At 50.4% G+C, this 17394-nt stretch overlaps 1 protein-coding gene across 1 annotated transcript in view; it reads right to left on the reverse strand.

Moving 5' to 3' along the window:
- Positions 1-521: 521 nt before the first annotated feature.
- The window catches only part of Swap70 (switching B cell complex subunit SWAP70), a 60117-nt gene continuing 43244 nt past the window's right edge, over positions 522-17394 (reverse strand). Inside the window, exons 6-12 of the mRNA XM_052201308.1 lie at positions 14436-14544; positions 12521-12702; positions 9536-9643; positions 8076-8242; positions 3528-3726; positions 2302-2398; positions 522-1771 (exon numbers count right to left, since the gene is read on the reverse strand). Of these exons, the coding sequence (XP_052057268.1) occupies positions 1665-1771; positions 2302-2398; positions 3528-3726; positions 8076-8242; positions 9536-9643; positions 12521-12702; positions 14436-14544 (969 nt within the window). The 3' untranslated portion in view covers positions 522-1664. The remainder of the gene's footprint in view (positions 1772-2301; positions 2399-3527; positions 3727-8075; positions 8243-9535; positions 9644-12520; positions 12703-14435; positions 14545-17394) is intronic.

Genomic DNA, 17394 nt, shown 5'->3' on the forward strand with positions numbered 1-17394 from the left:
CCATGGTTTAGGAAGGACTTTCACCTCTCAGCCAGTGCTGCTGAAGCTGGTAAGGCCAGCGTGACAAACTGCAGACGGCAGACACCTTCTGCGCAGCCTGTACTGAGGAGGGAGCACGCAGTATCCGGCTCGCACACCAGACGAGGAGGGCACGGCAGCTGTGGCCACACTTCCAGCTGTGCTGTAAGACAGCCCAGGCTAGGGAGGGATGCTCTGCCAGCCCAGACTCGGCGATCCCTTTACCCCAGTCTCCCCTGAACCCCAGGACCCACTTCCATGCAGACATTTCACATCGGTCAGTATCTTCTTGGCGTTTCTGTGTCTCTTCTCCCCAGGGACACTGAGGTCCCTAGGAGACAGGTCCCTGGTGCCCCTGGTCTGATTCCCAGCAGCACTAATAGGGAAACACGGTGAGTGAATGACCAGGGCCCAAACCTACACCCAAGTTACCTGCTAACTAAGAAGGCTCATGACACAGTGACACTTTGCATACAAATTTAAACTGTATGAAGGCAACTATAAACATTAAATAAAATTACTTTTATTAGCCCAAAAATCTTAAGAAAGACTGATAAGACTTCCATTGGCAAATGTTGTCCAGTCATAAAAGGTAGAGGTTAATGAGATTCTAGCCAGCCCTTATATAGATGCAGGAACACTGAAACCTATCTCTAGACTTGCACAAGTCTGGACCGGTCTTTCTTCTCTGAGGCCAGGGTGGACCAGGACACTGGGTCCCTGCTCTGCTCCTGAAGTCCACCTTTTCTGTAACGCACAGATCGCCTTCCTGCTTACAGTGTAAAGTATCTTGGCTGTCCACGGACTTATTGCTGGTTACAGATTCCAACTAGGGCAGTAATTACGGCTCACTTTCATAAACATTATTCTCAGTCTCAGACCAGATGAGAGCTGAAAACATTCCTCCAACAAGAGGTGTAGAAACTGTGACCTGTGTCACCCTTGGAGGAGGGGAAAGCAGAGACACAGTCCTAGTGAAAGCCACAAGGCTTGCCATCATCCTGTGACACTTCACATCTATCCAGCCCACATACTGTCAGCTTCCACTGTGCCCGTGTGACCTCCCAAACTACCCAATCATCAACAGCCAAGCAGCCAGGGACAGAACGCCGGAGAACTAAGTTGACACACTGGGCCAGGATATGTTTTGCTTTGAGGTGAGGGGACAGAAAATGCAAATGAAGCATGCCAAGTGTGTGACAGGAGGGAGGGAAGCCTCTGAGCTGAAGCTGGGAAGTCGCCAGTCAGATCCCATCCTCAAGGGCACCGGCTGCTGACCCGCCCATCAGAGCACCAACATCAGAGGCTCGCCAGGCCACCACACGAAAAGGCAAGCGGACCAGCCAGTCAGCGGAGGGAACATGCTGCCTGAGGAGACAGATGACCTCCCATCTGAGGGGGGCTGAGCCCAGGGCTGCAAGGGCTGCAGGAGGTTCCAGTGAACGTGGCCCCAGCCCATCCGTGCCTATGTTCTTGCCCGGAAGAGCTGAGCCATCGCTAGAAGGTAAATATGGCGTCCTCAGCACATGCACCCCGCTGGAGCCCTGAGGGAAGGCTAGAAGCAGCAAAGCCAGTGTCCTTGTCCCAGGTACAAGGCTCTTGACTCCTCACTGATGTGACTGACTGGGTGGCGGCTGGGACAGCTGTCACTCTGTGGTCTTCTTCTCTTTCCAGCACTTCTCTCTCTCCTCAAGCTCTGCCTGCGTGAACGCTGCGGGTCCCCAGTTGGTGATCAGGTGGGGGTTCTTGGAACCTAAGCGACAAGCATGCTTCAGTGCAGGAAGGCTGGCTCTCTCCACACCTGCCGTCACAGCAGGGAAAACAACTTTCCTACTTCCTCTCTGAGGAACACCCCATGAGCGGCACAATGCTTGCAGGGAGGCTACCCGGGGTCACTTACTAAGGAGGACAAGCTTCTTAAGAGAAGTCCCAGAAGCATGGTGGCTTCAGGGCTGTGCTCTGCTCCTAGCTCCCTGTAGCAACCCTGGGATTGCAAAAGTACATTTCCCCATCCAGGCGGGAAAGGGTTCCAAGGACTCGGACTTAAGCAGTCAGACCTACAGAGAGCCTTAACCCTTGAGTCATCTCAAGGATGAGCCCACACTTCAGACCCCAAGCGCTAGCAGTACAGGTAGCTGCCCCACCCCCAGTTTCATGTGGTGCTATGTATAGAAGCAAGGGCTTTGTGCCCCTAAGAAAGTTGTTGTTGTTTGTTCATATAAATTCAACCGCATAAATACAACAGAAAATAAATTAACATAATTATATATATATAAATATTACCTGGTTCTATCAATCGTATCAATCCCTCATGATGGGCCACTTTGTCCTTCCAGCTCTTGGTCATATTCGTTGCCATCTCTAGCTTCTTTTTAACTCCCTAGGACAAAAGTGGCAGTTTAAGAACTAAGTAGCATGGACTGGCACCTACTCTATACCCGTGGATTCCCTCAGTAAATGACCAGAATCACTGTAAGGAGGAGGAACTATCGTTACCCACTGCACATTTGCAAAAGCTCAGGCTCAGAGAGCTAGGGCATCTGCCCAAGGTGGAGGAGGCAGGGCTGAAGGCCAAGCCATGTGACTACAAGGCTCGCTCACCTCCTGCATGTGACTGTAGGCCGCCCCGAGTGTCGGCTTTCTGCCTCTGCCCCACACCTGCCCTTCCCGGACCTGTCTTGTTGCTAGCTCAGCTCTTTCACAATAGCTGCCAGGCCTAGCTTCATTAGTAACAGCTTCTGAAGGACACGAGGAGGACACTGTTCTGCTGGCCCACACTCAGGACAGCCATGGCCACAGTGGTGTGAATGAGTGGCCCTCGAAGGCTCACGTGTTTGAATGCTTGGTCCTCAGTTAGTGGAGCTGTTTGGGAAGGGTTAGGGGAGTGGCTCTGTGGAGGAGCTGTGTCACTGGGCTGGACTCTGAGGTTCCACAAGCCTCAAGCCATTCCGGTGCTCCTCTGCCTTGTGCTTTCAGAAGATGTGGGCAGCTGTCCTGCCTCTGCCTTCACTCCCCCACCATGGACTCTAACAACTGAAACCATAAGTCCAATTGAATACTTTTTATAAGCTGCCTTGGTCACAGTGTTTTGTCACAGCAACAGAACAGCAACTGATATTGGTGTTAAGGAAGTAGCTTCTCAGTGACTCCCTCTGGTCTCAAATGTCAGCTATCTCTCTGCCACCATGGCCCCTCCATGGGTCTGAATGAGGAGCTGGGAGCAAGTGCCCTCCCTGGGCACTCTCCCTCAAGGTGGGGCAATGGGCACTGCCCACACCTGCATGCTATCCCTGTGTTCTCAGACTGCATTCTGCAATGTGGGGATCCTGTCACAGGATGCAACTGTACCTCCCCACTCACGCTCCTGCAGGGTCCCCGGGTGGACAGACACCTCATCCTCTGTAGAAAACACTGTTTTCTGCAGGGCTCAGTGCAGAGCCCCACCCCCACCCCTACCCCACCTGATCTGAGGTGCCAGTTACAGGTGTGTCAGGGTTAAGTCCAGCCACCTCATACTGCTCCAGGGCCTGCTTCCGCTCCAACTCCAGCTGTTCCAGCTGTGCCATGGCCTCCTGCAGAGCCTGCTCCTTCATGACACGCTGCTGTTCCAGCTCCTGCTTCTCCGCCTCTGTTGTCTGAATGGCCTGCTGCTGTGCCAGGTGCCACTTTTCCAGCTCCGCCCTCTTAGAAGACTCTTCCTCCAGCAGCCTGTAACAGAGGACTGGGGTCACGCCCTGCTGGGGACCCGACCCAGACGGGCCAACATTTCAGAGAGGACATTTTCTCAGTCATCTAAGGCCTCCCATCTTAAAGGAGGCTGGGAGTCAAGCAGTGTCTACCCCAAAGCCTGTGAGCAGCCCGCAAGCGCTGTCCCAAGTGTCCTCAGTCTTACATGAAGTAAAAGAAAACTAGCATTTCGTCATTGGCGAGTGTCTGCCAAGACCTGAGGTGTATTTCCTCCACTGCTCTGCAGAGTGCACGTAAGTGCAGTAAGTGCAGTCCGTAGTCACACCCATATGATATGAAGAAGCAAGGCGCAGAGCTTATCTACCTGCCGGGTGCCGGAGCCACGCTGAGCCTGCCTGGTCGCCACAGCACTAGAGCATTTATTCATCTAATAAAGACCTGTTACCAGCACTCCAGCAGGTACTAGTCCCTCGTCACAGATGAAGGAATGTGCCCACAAGAGTCCTGCAGAGGTCACCGTGGACTTCAGTGCAGGTGTGTGAGTCTAAAGGTTAGCCATTTACAAGCTAGCTTGGATTCGCCAACTGCATTTGTGTTTAAATAAATAAATCAAGACACTGCCCAAGCCTGCACTCAAGATGCAGATAGTGTGGTCAAACACCAACAGTGGTCAAGGCACAAGTGTAACACGAGGAGCCACAGAGTCAGTCAGCCATCTGGCAGGGCAGCCACTGCCCCCTGCAGCATCTGCTCTCTACAGCAGCAGCAAGGAAAGAGCGAGGTCTACACCGTCCCTTCCAAGTCCCCCTGGAGGCACACTGAGCTCCTTGGGAGTCTCCTGGAACACTGTGCCCGCCACGGAGCCCAGCGCTGCAGAAGGCACTCCTCGTTCCCAGCTGTCCAACAGGCATCTGCGTCCTCCCCAGTGCTCTTCCACAGTAAGGGACAGTGCTGAAGTACAGGGAGAGGAGGCTTTCGGGGGCCAGGCTGCTTCATGCAGCCAGAGAACAGCACAACAGGGTCTTGTGGGAGGTGGCGCCCTGTCCCCAGTACAGAGCCACCACACAGAGCCTGCCACCTGCCCCTGGCAGCAGAGCATGGCGGGATGAGAACTGCACTTGGAAAGCAATTGTTCCCTTGGAACTCTGACTCAAAAGAGGCTGGCACAGAACCAGAGACAATGGATCATTTCTCTTACTGGTGGCAGAAGCCATGGTCGTGCTGACACTCAGTACCTGCGTCTGGGGAATCGTCCCGGGGCCCAGACCCCTTGGTTCCTGTCACTGTTCAAGGCCAGGCCACCTGCCCGCCATGGAACTGGAGAACTGTTTAAGAACGCTCCCATAAAGCATCTTCTTGCCTTCCCTCATCCAAGTTGGTTTCTGTGTTTGCAAACTAGCCTCTGAGTAAAGACTCCAGCACTTCCGCCCTTCCTGTGCGTAGGTGTCCTCCTTTATAGAGAAGGAAGAAGTGTGTGTGCACGCCTGTCCTAGCCACTCAGGAGGCTGCGGCAGGAGACTCAGTTGTGACCTGCCATATGGGTCCTGGAACCGGCACCCTAGCCAGCCCTCCACAAGAGCAGCAAGTGCTCTTAGCTGCTGAGCCCTCTCTACTCCCTCTACTTGCTTTTCTGATATTTACTCGGCCTAACAACTTCCCCATCCACGAACGAGATAAAAGGACAGAAAGCTACACGCTGCCATGCTAAACACTGTACCTGCAACATCTAACTTCATCCTCACAGTCCTGAAACCAATCGGCAATCACTGTTATTTTATGGATAAAAAACTAAAAGTTTGACGTAGTAAAATACTACTCTAAACTCAAGTACCATAGAGATTAAGTACTCACACCTCACTCGGTGAGTGAGGAGCACTCGGGCCCCGCTGCCTTCAAACACATGATAACATCCCAGCAGCTGGCAGAGGGGCAGCAGTGCACACTACCGTATCAGGCACAACTCTTTCAGGCATTCAAAAGCTATTCCCTGGGCCTGGGGGTAGCTCAGGGGGAAGAGTGCCAGTCCATCAGTACAGCTCTGGGTTCAGGAACCAGAAAACAGTGTGGTACCTGTCTGTAACCAGCACTCTGGAGGCGAGTAGAGGCATGAAGATCAGGAGTTCAAGGTTATCCTCAACTACATAGCATTTTCCTCCTGAGGACAGCCTTTCTCAAAAACAGTGATAAGAAGTTGGGCTGTGGTGGTGTACACCTTTAATCCTATCACTCAGGAGTCAGAGGCAGGTGGGCCTGGTCTACAGAGCCAGTTCCAGGCCATCTGGGGCCACATAGTGAGATTATGTCTTAAAAATAAAAATCAACTTTAGTTTGGTGACATAAAAACTTACAGACCCATATGACCTTCAGCCGCCCCTTCTAGCCATTCCCATTCCTTTGTGCCACAGGTGCAGGCTTGGTAAGCCTTACCTCACTTCCTGTCCCTTTGGCGGGTGGCAATGTGATGAGGCACTGCCTCCTTTTGCCACCATGCCCTCCCGGCAATTACAGGCTCCCCTCTGGAACCACCAGCCCAAGTAAACCCCCCTTTTGTCATTAACAAAGGAGAGAAAAGTCGCCACTGCAGGAAGCATCTCCTACCCATACACAGGAGAGCTGACACTTCAGTAAACTTCTGAGTTACCTGGTCTTCTGCTGTGTTCTATCCAATGTCCCTCAGGACTACTGAAACACAGCATGCCTTCCCCACAGACCCTGTGCATGAGAGTAATCTATAAGCTCCCAGCAAGAATGAATCTGTGGCTCAAAATATGTCTAGTGGCACTCAGAGTGGCACTCTCTGGAAGTGACAGGATTTGCACCTTCTCCTGAATGACCTGCTAATGCCACTGTCAACAGCACCGTCAGCAGCTCCAAGTGGCCGGCTAGGGCAAAGGGGAGCACTGGGCCATGGCTTCTCTCCTTCCACCTTCATGTGGCTCCCATGGACGGGACCTGGGTTGCCAGGCTTAAGCAGCAAGTGGCTTTACCACTGAGTCACCCTGATGACCCCAAATCGTTTCTTTTTCTAAATGAAACATTTAATGTCTTTTAGCTACGTTTGTTGGGTGTGGCTGGTGCTGAGGTGCACATGTGGAGTCAGACAGGTTGTTCTCTCCTTCTACCATGTGGGTCTCAGGGATCAAACGCATGATGCCCGAACTCTGCCCTCCCCCCACGAGCCATCTCACCAGCCCCATCACTTTTGGCAAAGTATACAACTACAGGAGCCTCCTTTTCCAGTTCATTTTCCATGTTTAATATTTTAAAATTATTATCATGAGTACGTGTGTGGTGTGTGTGCCGTGTGCTTTGGTGCCTGTGGAGGTTGGAGGGCAATCCCGTGACTCGGTCTCCTCCTTCCACCTTTACATGGGTGGCAGCAACAGAGGAGCCTGAGGCTCGCACAGCGTCAAGCATCTTCTACCTGCTGAGCCATCTGGGGTCCTCTCTTCTTCCCAGGCTTAAACAGCACCTTTGGCTTCTCACTCGAGGACTGGCAGCTATACATATTCTACCAGCTTCCCTCCTAGCGTTCCCAGCATGGGGCGGGGAGCGACAGCTCAAGGCCCAGGTACGCAGGTACTGCCACCCACAGTACTGCCGCCCACAGGCCTCGTGAAGAAGTAAAGGGGACACCGGGTTAAACCAGGAGAGCTGCTCGTCCCTCTGCCATCCTCCCTGATGTTACAGACCCCAAGCAGGGACTGAAGAGATGGCTCAGCGGTTAGCACAGGCTGCTCTTCCGACCGACCTGGGTTCAATTCCCAGCACCCACATGGCAGCTCACACATGCCTGTGACTCTAGTTCCAGGACTTCTAATATCCTCACACAGATGTATGTGCAGTCAAAAAGAAAAGAAATTTTCTCTGAGAATATAAGAACCATAAATTGTAAACCGGATTTTAAAAGTTCGTTGGTGGGGTCAGGGAGAATCTAGTTTCAAAACTTTTAAAACTTGGATTACATGTAATGGCTACTGAAGAAATGGTGCCAATCCCACACTACCAAACACAGAGTACATTCCCACCACCACCACCAAAGCTCTGCAGCCTGGCCCAAGGCAGTCCTCCGTCTGCAGCAAGGGCCACTCAGGTCAAACTCAAGTTTCCACCAAAGCTGAGCTGGCTGATAGATGTTCTGGAACAGAATGAAGGGCATCCCGGCAAACACGACTACCAGACTGCTCTTGATACAAGGCCCTTAGACCCCCAAGCAAAGGAATCTGTACCCAGGATCAGAAGAAACCCCCCCTGCCAGCCCAATGCTCAGGGTCCCCCGACTAAGCAACCCACGGGCTCCAGCCATTTCTGATAGCGCTAGAGTCCCAAGCGGCTAAGCCCCCAAGGGAGGGCTGCAAACCGGTCTGCACCTGGCCTGAAGCTTGCGCACAGTCTCTTCATCCTGTCGGGCCTGCCTCTCGTCCTCAAGAGCCTCCTGCAGCTTGAGGTACATGGCTTCCAGCTCCCGAACTCGCTGCAGATACTGCTCCAGTTCAGAGGACTTCTGGGCAACCTGCTCCTCCATCTGCTGTCTGATCTGGAGGAGTGAGAGGATGGTGGTCTTGCTTAACTTGGGTGACTTCATCCCCAGGATGAGGCTCCCAGCGCACCTCTGCTTGTCAGCTGAGGACGTAGGGAATGGGAGCATACACTCAGCCTGCACACTAGGAGTCCAAGAGGATAAAGTGCAGTCCCAGTGCCACGCTCCTGCGGTATGCGCTACCCTTTCTACGCAAGTCAAGGCAAAAGGTCTAACTTCTCTTTAAATTCTTTCCTATTTTTTAAGACTTATGTATTATATATACACTATTCTGCCCGCATGTATGCCTACAGGCCAGAAGAGGGCACCAGATCTCATTATGGATGGCTGATGGCTGTGAGCCACCATGTGGTTGCTGGGAATTGACTCAGATCCTCTGGAGGAGCAGCCAGTGCTCTTAACCTCTGAGCCATCCCTCCAGCCCCCAATTCTTTTCTATTTTAAAGCCAAAAACCTCTTTTCCAAATCTGAAGGAAGAGTGAGCCTTCATCCAGGCAGAGCAGCCTAGGAGTTGCAGGCCCTACTGCCTCTACTTCCCCACCCTGGGGCACCTGTACACGGACCAAGTGCATGGCTTTCCCCTCAGGATTGAAGAGGATTTAATCCCTGTTTTAAAAAACATAAAGACAGGGCTGGGGTACAGCTAACTGGTAGTGTTCACTTCTACGTGTGAATCGTGGGGCTCCGTGCTCAGTACCCTGACGTACGCACGCACTATCAGACATGTTGGTGTACTTCTCTGCAGTGTAGGAATTATGTCACCAACATTAGCTCCCTGAGAGTCCTGAGAACTCCTAGAATGACCTGTGCGGGAGCACATACCCATCACAATCACACCAGTACTCAGAGAGACAGAGCATGGTGGGTGGGCAGCTGACATCTTCAAACACATCATATGCGTCTTCCTGAGCACAAGCTGAACTCTCGCCTCTAAGCAGCAAGTGACTAACGGTAACACCAGCCGGTGTTCAGGCTCAGGTCAGACAGCGACACTCTGTCCATACCACAAGCCTTTGGAGAATGAAAAGCATCCTGGTTGCCTCAGGATGACAGGGGCACCTCAAGGCAAATGAGGACATACCACACTAAGCATGTATCACCCCGCTGCATGCACTTCTGCTTAGGGGTCTGGAAAACAAGGTGCCCATCCTTTTCCTCTACCTCTCTGGTTCACAGTAGAGCTTGATAAAGGATAATGCACAAACAAGCACACAACTCCCAGAAGCCACAAGGCATGGCAAAGCCAGGATGAGGGAGCAGCCAGGCCTCCCGAGCGGCTCTCAGACTTACCAGCTTCTCGCGCTCCAGCTCCGTGCTGAACCTGGCCTGCAGCTCTACCTGAGTCTGCAGGCGTTTCTTCTCCTCGTCTGCGGCTCGAGATGCTGCTTCCTCCAGTTTCTAATCAATCAGTCAGAAACCCATCCCCAGAAAAGCAAAATTGTTACAATGGAAGAGAAAGTCTTGCTTAAGCATATAACAAAACCATACATTCAATAAAAACTAAATGAGAGCTGTGAGACCAGCCTGCCCAGTCAGCATATAAAACAAGTCAAGTATGAATGACCTCATTCTGCACAATGTGCACAGAGAATCTGGGAGGCCACTGAATCTGTCACTGCGACCACGCTCTCACGATCTGACTAGTTCTGGAGCTTCCTATACAGTGCTGTCTGCTACCACACTGCCCCTTACCAGAGCTCGGCTCCCAGGTAGGTGACACAGGGAGCTTCCTCAACCCCTTCCAAGAACAACTAGTTTAAAAAAAACAAAACACATTAAAGCTTACAGACTCTCCTAGCCTACTGAGGCTGTAGCTGGGCAGTAGAGTGCTAGCCCAGCATGCAAGGCCCCAGAGTTGATCCCATCCACCCTCAAAGCACAAAAAGCAAAACACAAACAAATACATAGAAAGCAAAACAGTAACAATAGATAATCTACTGGACCTTAGAGCACAAAGGGCCTGGCATTTCAGGCACTCCCTCCCCTCCCCTCCCAAGAAGGAAGTGCCACTCCTGGTGGAAGAAAGCTGAGACCAGGGGCCCTCTGTCCTCTGCTCACAGCTCAGGCTTCAGTAAGGGAGGAGCAGCTGTGGGTTTTCACAGGGGTCAAGGCTGGCAGGCAGAGAAGACGGGTCTGATCACCCTGGTCTCAACTCACTTGGGCAAAAGCCCCACAGGGGGAGAAGGAAACAGAGGTGACATCAGGCTGTACCCTCTGCTCTTAAAGCAGGACTGTGGATGGCTCCAAGTATGTGCTGCAGTCTCCATCCAAGCTCAAACAACTGCAATCCTCCTGCTTCAGCCTGCCAAGGGCTGGGGTTATAGGTCCCTGCCATCACACACACCCAGCCTTCCAGGGAAGTTTTGCTCAAGGAGAAAAGCAAGCTTGGTAGCTCTCAGCAAACATAACTTTGTTATGTGAGGCACACAAACGAGATTTGGGCTGTGACTAAGAGTAGTCCCACCGGGAAGCAAACCAACAGATTAGCTGAGCCTGACAGAAGCTTGAAGGTCTGGCTAGGCCAGGCCCTCTTTAAGACTGGCCTGGAGAATCTGAATGTAACCTCAGACTGTGAGTCTACCTCATTCCTAGGGCACTGCAGAAAACATATCAAACACCCAGGAATCAGTGAACTCTAGCAGTCAGTCAGGGGTGGCAGAACAAAGGGAATCAGGGAGGCAAGGAAAGGCGTGTGGAGGGTCGTTCCAGGTGACTGTGGCTGCACACACTCCTGCTCTGAGGAGCAGACTGAAGGCCTCAAGGGTCCAGGAAACAGTCCAGCCAAGTCACTAAATAAATAAGCACACAATGACAAGCTAGGGATAAGGGTATCAGGATCAGCATCCATAGTTCCCATACCACCTTATCTTCTAAAACATCCAGTTTTCAACTAAAAAAAAAAGTGTGAGAAACAGGAAGGTGTTACCCCTATGTAGGAAAACAGTCAACAGGCTCTGCCTTTGAAGCAGCCCAGGGGCCTATCTACACAGCCATTACAGTAAACATACTATAAAGAATGACAGGAAGTCCCAGTTAAAGACATAATGGAAGGAATAACAATATCCCGTCAGAGTGGAGAAAGCATATCAATAAAGAGGCCAATTTAAAAGAACCAAATGGAGATTGCTGAACTAATGTCCTCTAGCGAGCTACCTAGCGAGCTACCAGCGTGCACAGCACTAGGAAGCCAGGGCGTGGTCTGCTGGGACAAACCTATGACTTCTGAATTTGGAAGCTGGAAGCAGGAAGCACAAGTTCAAGCCCAAGGTCCCTAAGTAAAGAGTTGAAGGCTAGCCAGGGCTACAAGATCTTATTTCAAAAAATCATCAACTAGAGGGACTCGACAATCTATTTGGGCTACTAGATTTTCTGTGTACTAAAGAGATACAGTCAGAAGGACAGAAAAATAAATAGCATCAGAGAATCTGGTCACTGCTAGACACAATATTCTGTTCAACAGCATATGGAACAAGTAAGAAGGGAGGAGAAGTACTTGAAGAAATACACTGAAAATTTACCCAATATAACGGAAAGCCTTGGTCTACATTCTATAAACTCTAAACAGGCGAAAAACAAAGGCAGTGCCAGACATGGCCTCACCTTTAATCCCAGGTAGAGGCAAGCAGAGTTAGTGGTCTACACAGCAAGCTTTGGGCCAGCCAGAGCTACATACTGAGGCCCTGCCTTAAAAACAAGGACAGCGGCAACCATGACACCACAGTAAAACCACAGAGAGACACTGAGAACAGGGAGACATAAAGATCTCCAGCAAACTCCACGGCCAGTTAGTTCCCCTCAGAAACACATGACTAGTCATAGTCGAAATCCAGTTCATAACCTGAAAGGTGCCATGTCTGGCTGCAGCAGGTAACTGCCAAGCCTCCCGCGGCACAGTGACCAGCACTGAATAAGATAGGCGCTCTTCCATCGGCCCAGCCTTCCTGCCTGGAGTTGGCTCAGCTCCGACTTCTCAGGTCTACTTCTGTGTGTACCCGCAGAGCTGTCCGAGCACACGTGGCCAGACATGACAACGGTTGAGTCTAAGCCCTTTAGCACCGTCTCTAAGAGGGACAGCTCAGAGCTGGTGCCTATAAACACAGCTGGACACAGTGTCCCAAGGCTGGGCACTTCCTGAGAACTCAGCTCACTAAACCGCTCCTAACAGTGTGCATGAGGCAAAGCTCCTGAGGCAGGCTCCTGCGTGGCTGGGGCACTACCTGGGACAGCGTTTGTTTCCCTTGCCGGCTCTGTCTACCACACTCTGCCTGCGCCCACCTTCCTCACGCTCTCCAGCTCCTGCTGCTTGTTTTCGTTGGCCGTTTGGAGTTCCTTCATCTGCCGCTCCAGCTCCTCCTGCTCGGCTAGCATCTTCCTTCGGAGCTCTTTCCGACGCTGGCGGGCTTCCTTGTATGGTGGGGGGCTGCCCAGCTTCAACAGATGGATGGTGGAATGGATGGCTGTAAGGAAAAGGAGAAAGAAAGGAATTATAGTCATATATCTAAACTTAACATTAATCGGGGGAGCTGGGGAGCTGGTGCCCGTCAGCAGCGGCTCAGCCTGAGCGGCACCAGCTTCTCCAGATCCCACTGAGAAAGACATGCATTCAAGTCTTTCTGAGGTCCACGGTTCAGTCTGTCCTCAAACTCACAGCAACCCTGCTGCCTTTGGCTACCAAGTGCTGACATACTTTCCTTCTCCCCAAAATGCTAAATAAGGACAGGCAAGATGGCTCAGCATGTAAAGACACTAGCTGTGCAAGCCTGGACCAGTCAATCCTGGGGACCCACACATGAGATGTAGCATGTATGCCCATACACACGCATCAGGAGCTCACATATACATAACAGTTTTTAAAAGCCAAATAAAATTAAGACACACTAAGGGCAGAGAATCAACATTCTTAGCAGATCATGTGCAGTCTATTACACTGATTCTGCCCTCAGCTCTGTCTATGAAACCACTTCCATCCCTATATGTAAAGACATATCACTACTTATGCTATATTTACATATAGCATAGCACACAAAGGACTTCAGAGGACACATTATTGCAGATGAACACTGTCTGTATATATATATTACATTTAATATAAAATCTCATTTCTTTTCTGTTTTTTATTTATCTTATGTATATGAGTGGTTTGCCTGCATGTATGCATGTGCACCATGTGTGTATCTGATCCCCGAGAAGGTAGAGGAAGGGTGTCAGATCCCCTGGGACCAGAGTTATGGTGACTGTGAACCATCCATCAGGTAGGTGCTGAACATCGAACCCTAGTCATTTAGAGGAGCAGCCAGTGCTCTTAATCACTGAGCTATCCATCTCGCTAACCACTTTTGTGATGTGACTCTGTAACTGAAGTTGGCCTAAAACCTATTATGTAGTGCAGACTGGTTTTGAACCAACAGCAATCTATTGCCCTGTCTCCTCGGTGGTGGGATCAAAGGCTCAATCCACCACACCTGGCTCTTGGCGTTTTCAACCACTTAAATTTAATGTCTTTTTTAACTATTGTTCAAATTCGAAAAGCATGAACAGACATCCAGGAAAAGTTTCTGCTTACTCTTACCCTCTGAGCTCTGGGCCTCCTGTCCATCAGCAACCGATGCTAACATTTCTCTGGTCTCTTCTGAGATACTTTAAGCAAATGAGTAAGGTTGCATCACCCACTTCCTCTTAAATGCTAACATGATGCTCTCTCCTCATTTATTGGTTTCTTGAGTTACAAAACCACTCAATAAATTCCCTTTCTGTCTTGTGCATGACACATTCTTAACATTCTGTGATTGAAATCTTAACAAATCTTAACATTCGCTAACATCTCTCACACGCCTAAAGGAAAATTCCATATGCTTTCAAGAGTTAGGGCAGTAAGACCTAAAATATAGTTTTGTCCCCACAAAGTCAGAATGCAAATAAATTGGCCAAAAAAATTTTAAGAGGGGACTTGTGTTTCCTTGGTTTTCTTTCACATGTGGCAACAGCCACCAACTCGAGGACACAAACTGCCAGTGTCTAGGCGAGGGTTGAAAAGACAAAGTTGGAGCACTCACGGTTTTATTTTGTTTTTCCCCCGTCAGGGTCTAGAGTAGCACAGGCTGGCGTGGTCTGCCTCCCGTGTGCTGGGATTAAAGATGTGCCCATGCCCATCTTCTGTTCCTTGTTGTAGAATACAATAAAAATGTCCTACCCTGAATCCATTCTTGTTTCTTCTTCTTATCCGAGGCACTGATTTCAAAGGTCTTATCAAAGCATTTTATTAGAAAAAGACATTTCTTTCCATCTTTGTCAGGCAGAGACTAAAACAGAAATCACAGAAACCATGATTAGTTCTTTAAAATTTTATTATTTTTTGTTTGTTTTATATTATTTAAAAAGCAGCTGAGGGGAGAGAAAGGGAAGGAAGAAAGAGACTTGATCTGACCTTAAGTAGGACCATGCTTATTCATGGCAAAATGGCATCTTTGTCACCCACTATGTGGATGCCAAATGTCCAGAGGAAGATAGGATGTGGCCTCTTGTTGGGGTGGAAATGACTTCCATAGTCCTCAAGGAAGCTGGGAAGTGTAGTCCATCAGCAGGAAACTACCATTTTGTTTATGGAGACAAGGTCTAAGAACGTAGACCAGGAGGATCTTGAACTCAGGATCCTTCAGCCCCAGCCTCCTAAATGCTGGGATTACAGGCATGTGCCACACCACACCTGGCCTAGTTTTCTTCTTATGTATTTCAATTAATTTCTTAACATATAAATCTAACTGAAATTCAATGCCAATGAAAAGTACCTACAAATGCAAATGTCTGATTACTAATGCTGTCCCCAGGCGGCCTCGTGTGTGGTTACAATGACTCCTGAGTGAGAGGCCACATCTACACAGCACCCGCTGAGGACAAGAGGACCCCATGCTTTTGCTTGCACTCTAGCAGTTGAGTGTGTCCCCTGCAGGCACCCGAGAGGGGACACCCACATAACCGGCACAGGAGACCTCTGCTACTATGGCTTTTCCTACACCTGAGGTGTCACCGCTAGTGCTCTGTGGTTCTTGACCTCTGTCTTTATGAGTAAAATGGCAGAGCCTATGAAAATCCTGTAGGTCTCAGGTTAGCTGAGTATGAACAAACCACAAAGTATTAATATAGCTTTATACCATTCTACAGTTTGAGTGTTAATTCCCATATTTAAATGTTGGTCAACAATACCAAGACACTAGTGGTGGCTAATACACAAATCAAGTCTAAAAACCAGAAAGTAATTTTTTTGACACAATGTCTTGCCATGTAGCCCTGGATAAGTAGAGCAGGCAATCCTCCAGCTTCCTGAATGCTGGGATTACAGGTGTGTCACTTTGTCCCCACAAAATTAATGTTCTTGAGGACTTTACATCGTTACAGAATTAACAGCTAAAAAGTATATCACTCAAGACAGACATGGAGGCTCATACTTGCAATCTTAGTACTGTGTAGAAAGAGGCCAAAGAATGAAGAGTTCAAGGCAATAGCAAGTTTAAAGCCACTCAGACTAATGAGAGTCTGTCCTCATAAATAAATACATCCTGTCTTTAAAAAACTAAAATGAAGAGTGGCAGCACATGCCTGTAATCCTAGACCTGGGGTAGAAGAAGCAGGAAGATAAGGAATGCACGGCAATCTATGACTACATGAGTCCGTACCTTACCAAAATGATCAGTTCTCTTCTATTTGCTTTATTTTAAAAGCTCCAGATCTGCTTTTTTTTTTTTTTTTTTTTTTTTTTGCCTTTTTATAATGATTTTTTTTGGGTTTTTTTGTTGTTATTGTTTTTTGTTGTTGTTGTTGTTGTTTTTCGAGACAGGGTTTCTCTGTGTAGCCCTGGCTATCCTAGAACTCACTCTGTAGACTAGGCTGGCCTCGAACTCAGAAATCCTCCTGCCTCTGCCTCCCAAGTGCTGGGATTACAGGCATGCGCCACCACTGCCCGGCCTTTTTTTTTTTTTTTGCCTTTTTAATGACTTGATTTTACTCAATGATTCCTTAAATGCAAATCTCTCAGATTTAATCCTTATACTTTATTCAAAGCATAAAACAATATATTCATATCAGGTGCACGTTTTGTCAGCTGTCTTTAATTTTTAGTTTAGAAGTCACAGTGACTATACTGTATTTTGAAAATGTCCACTTGGGGATATTTGAAGATTTAGTCTGTAAGAGTGAGGCTGGGAAAGCCCATGGACCGCAGAGGTCAGCAGAGGTCAGCAGGGGGCAGCAGAGGGCAGCAGGGGACAGCAGGGGGCAGCAGAGGGCAACAGGGGGCAGCAGGGAACAGCAGAAGAAAGCAGGGGACAGCAGAGGGCAGCAGAAGAAAGCAGGGGACAGCAGAGGGCAACAGGGGGCAGCAGGGAACAGCAGAGGGCAGCAGGGGGCAGCAGGGAACAGCAGAAGAAAGCAGGGGACAGCAGAGGGCAGCAGGGGACAGCAGAGGGCAGCAGGGGACAGCAGAAGAAAGCAGGGGACAGCAGAGGGCAACAGGGGGCAGCAGGAGACAGCAGAAGAAAGCAGGGGACAGCAGAGGGCAACAGGGGGCAGCAGGGGGTAGCAGGGGGCAGCAGGGGGCAGCAGAGGGCAGCAGGGGACAGCAGGGGGCAGCAAGGTCAGCAGGGGACAGCAGAGGGCAACAGGGGACAGCAGAGGGCAGCAGGGGCAGCAGGGGACAGCAGAGGGCAGCAGGGGTAGCAGGGGTAGCAGGGGGCAGCAGGGACAGCAGAGGGCAGCAGGGGTAGCAGAGGGCAGCAGAGGGCAGCAGGGGGCAGCAGGGGGCAGCAGAGAACATCAGGGGGCAGCAGAGGACATCAGGGGGCAGCAGAGGTCAGCAGAGGTCAGCAGGGGGCAGCAGAGGTCAGCAGGGGACAGCAGAGGGCAGCAGGGGTAGCAGGGGGCAGCAGGGGTAGCAGGGGGCAGCAGGGGGCAGCAGAGGGCAGCAGAGGGCAGCAGAGGGCAGCAGAGGGCAGCAGAGGGCAGCAGAGGGCAGCAGGGGACAGCAGGGGTAGCAGGGGGCAGCAGGGGACAGCAGGGGACAGCAGAGGGCAACAGGGGACAGCAGAGGGCAGCAGGGGCAGCAGGGGACAGCAGAGGGCAGCAGGGGTAGCAGGGGTAGCAGGGGGCAGCAGGGACAG

The sequence above is a fragment of the Apodemus sylvaticus genome, chromosome 1, assembly GCF_947179515.1.
Source record: "Apodemus sylvaticus chromosome 1, mApoSyl1.1, whole genome shotgun sequence".
NCBI lineage: Eukaryota > Metazoa > Chordata > Mammalia > Rodentia > Muridae > Apodemus > Apodemus sylvaticus.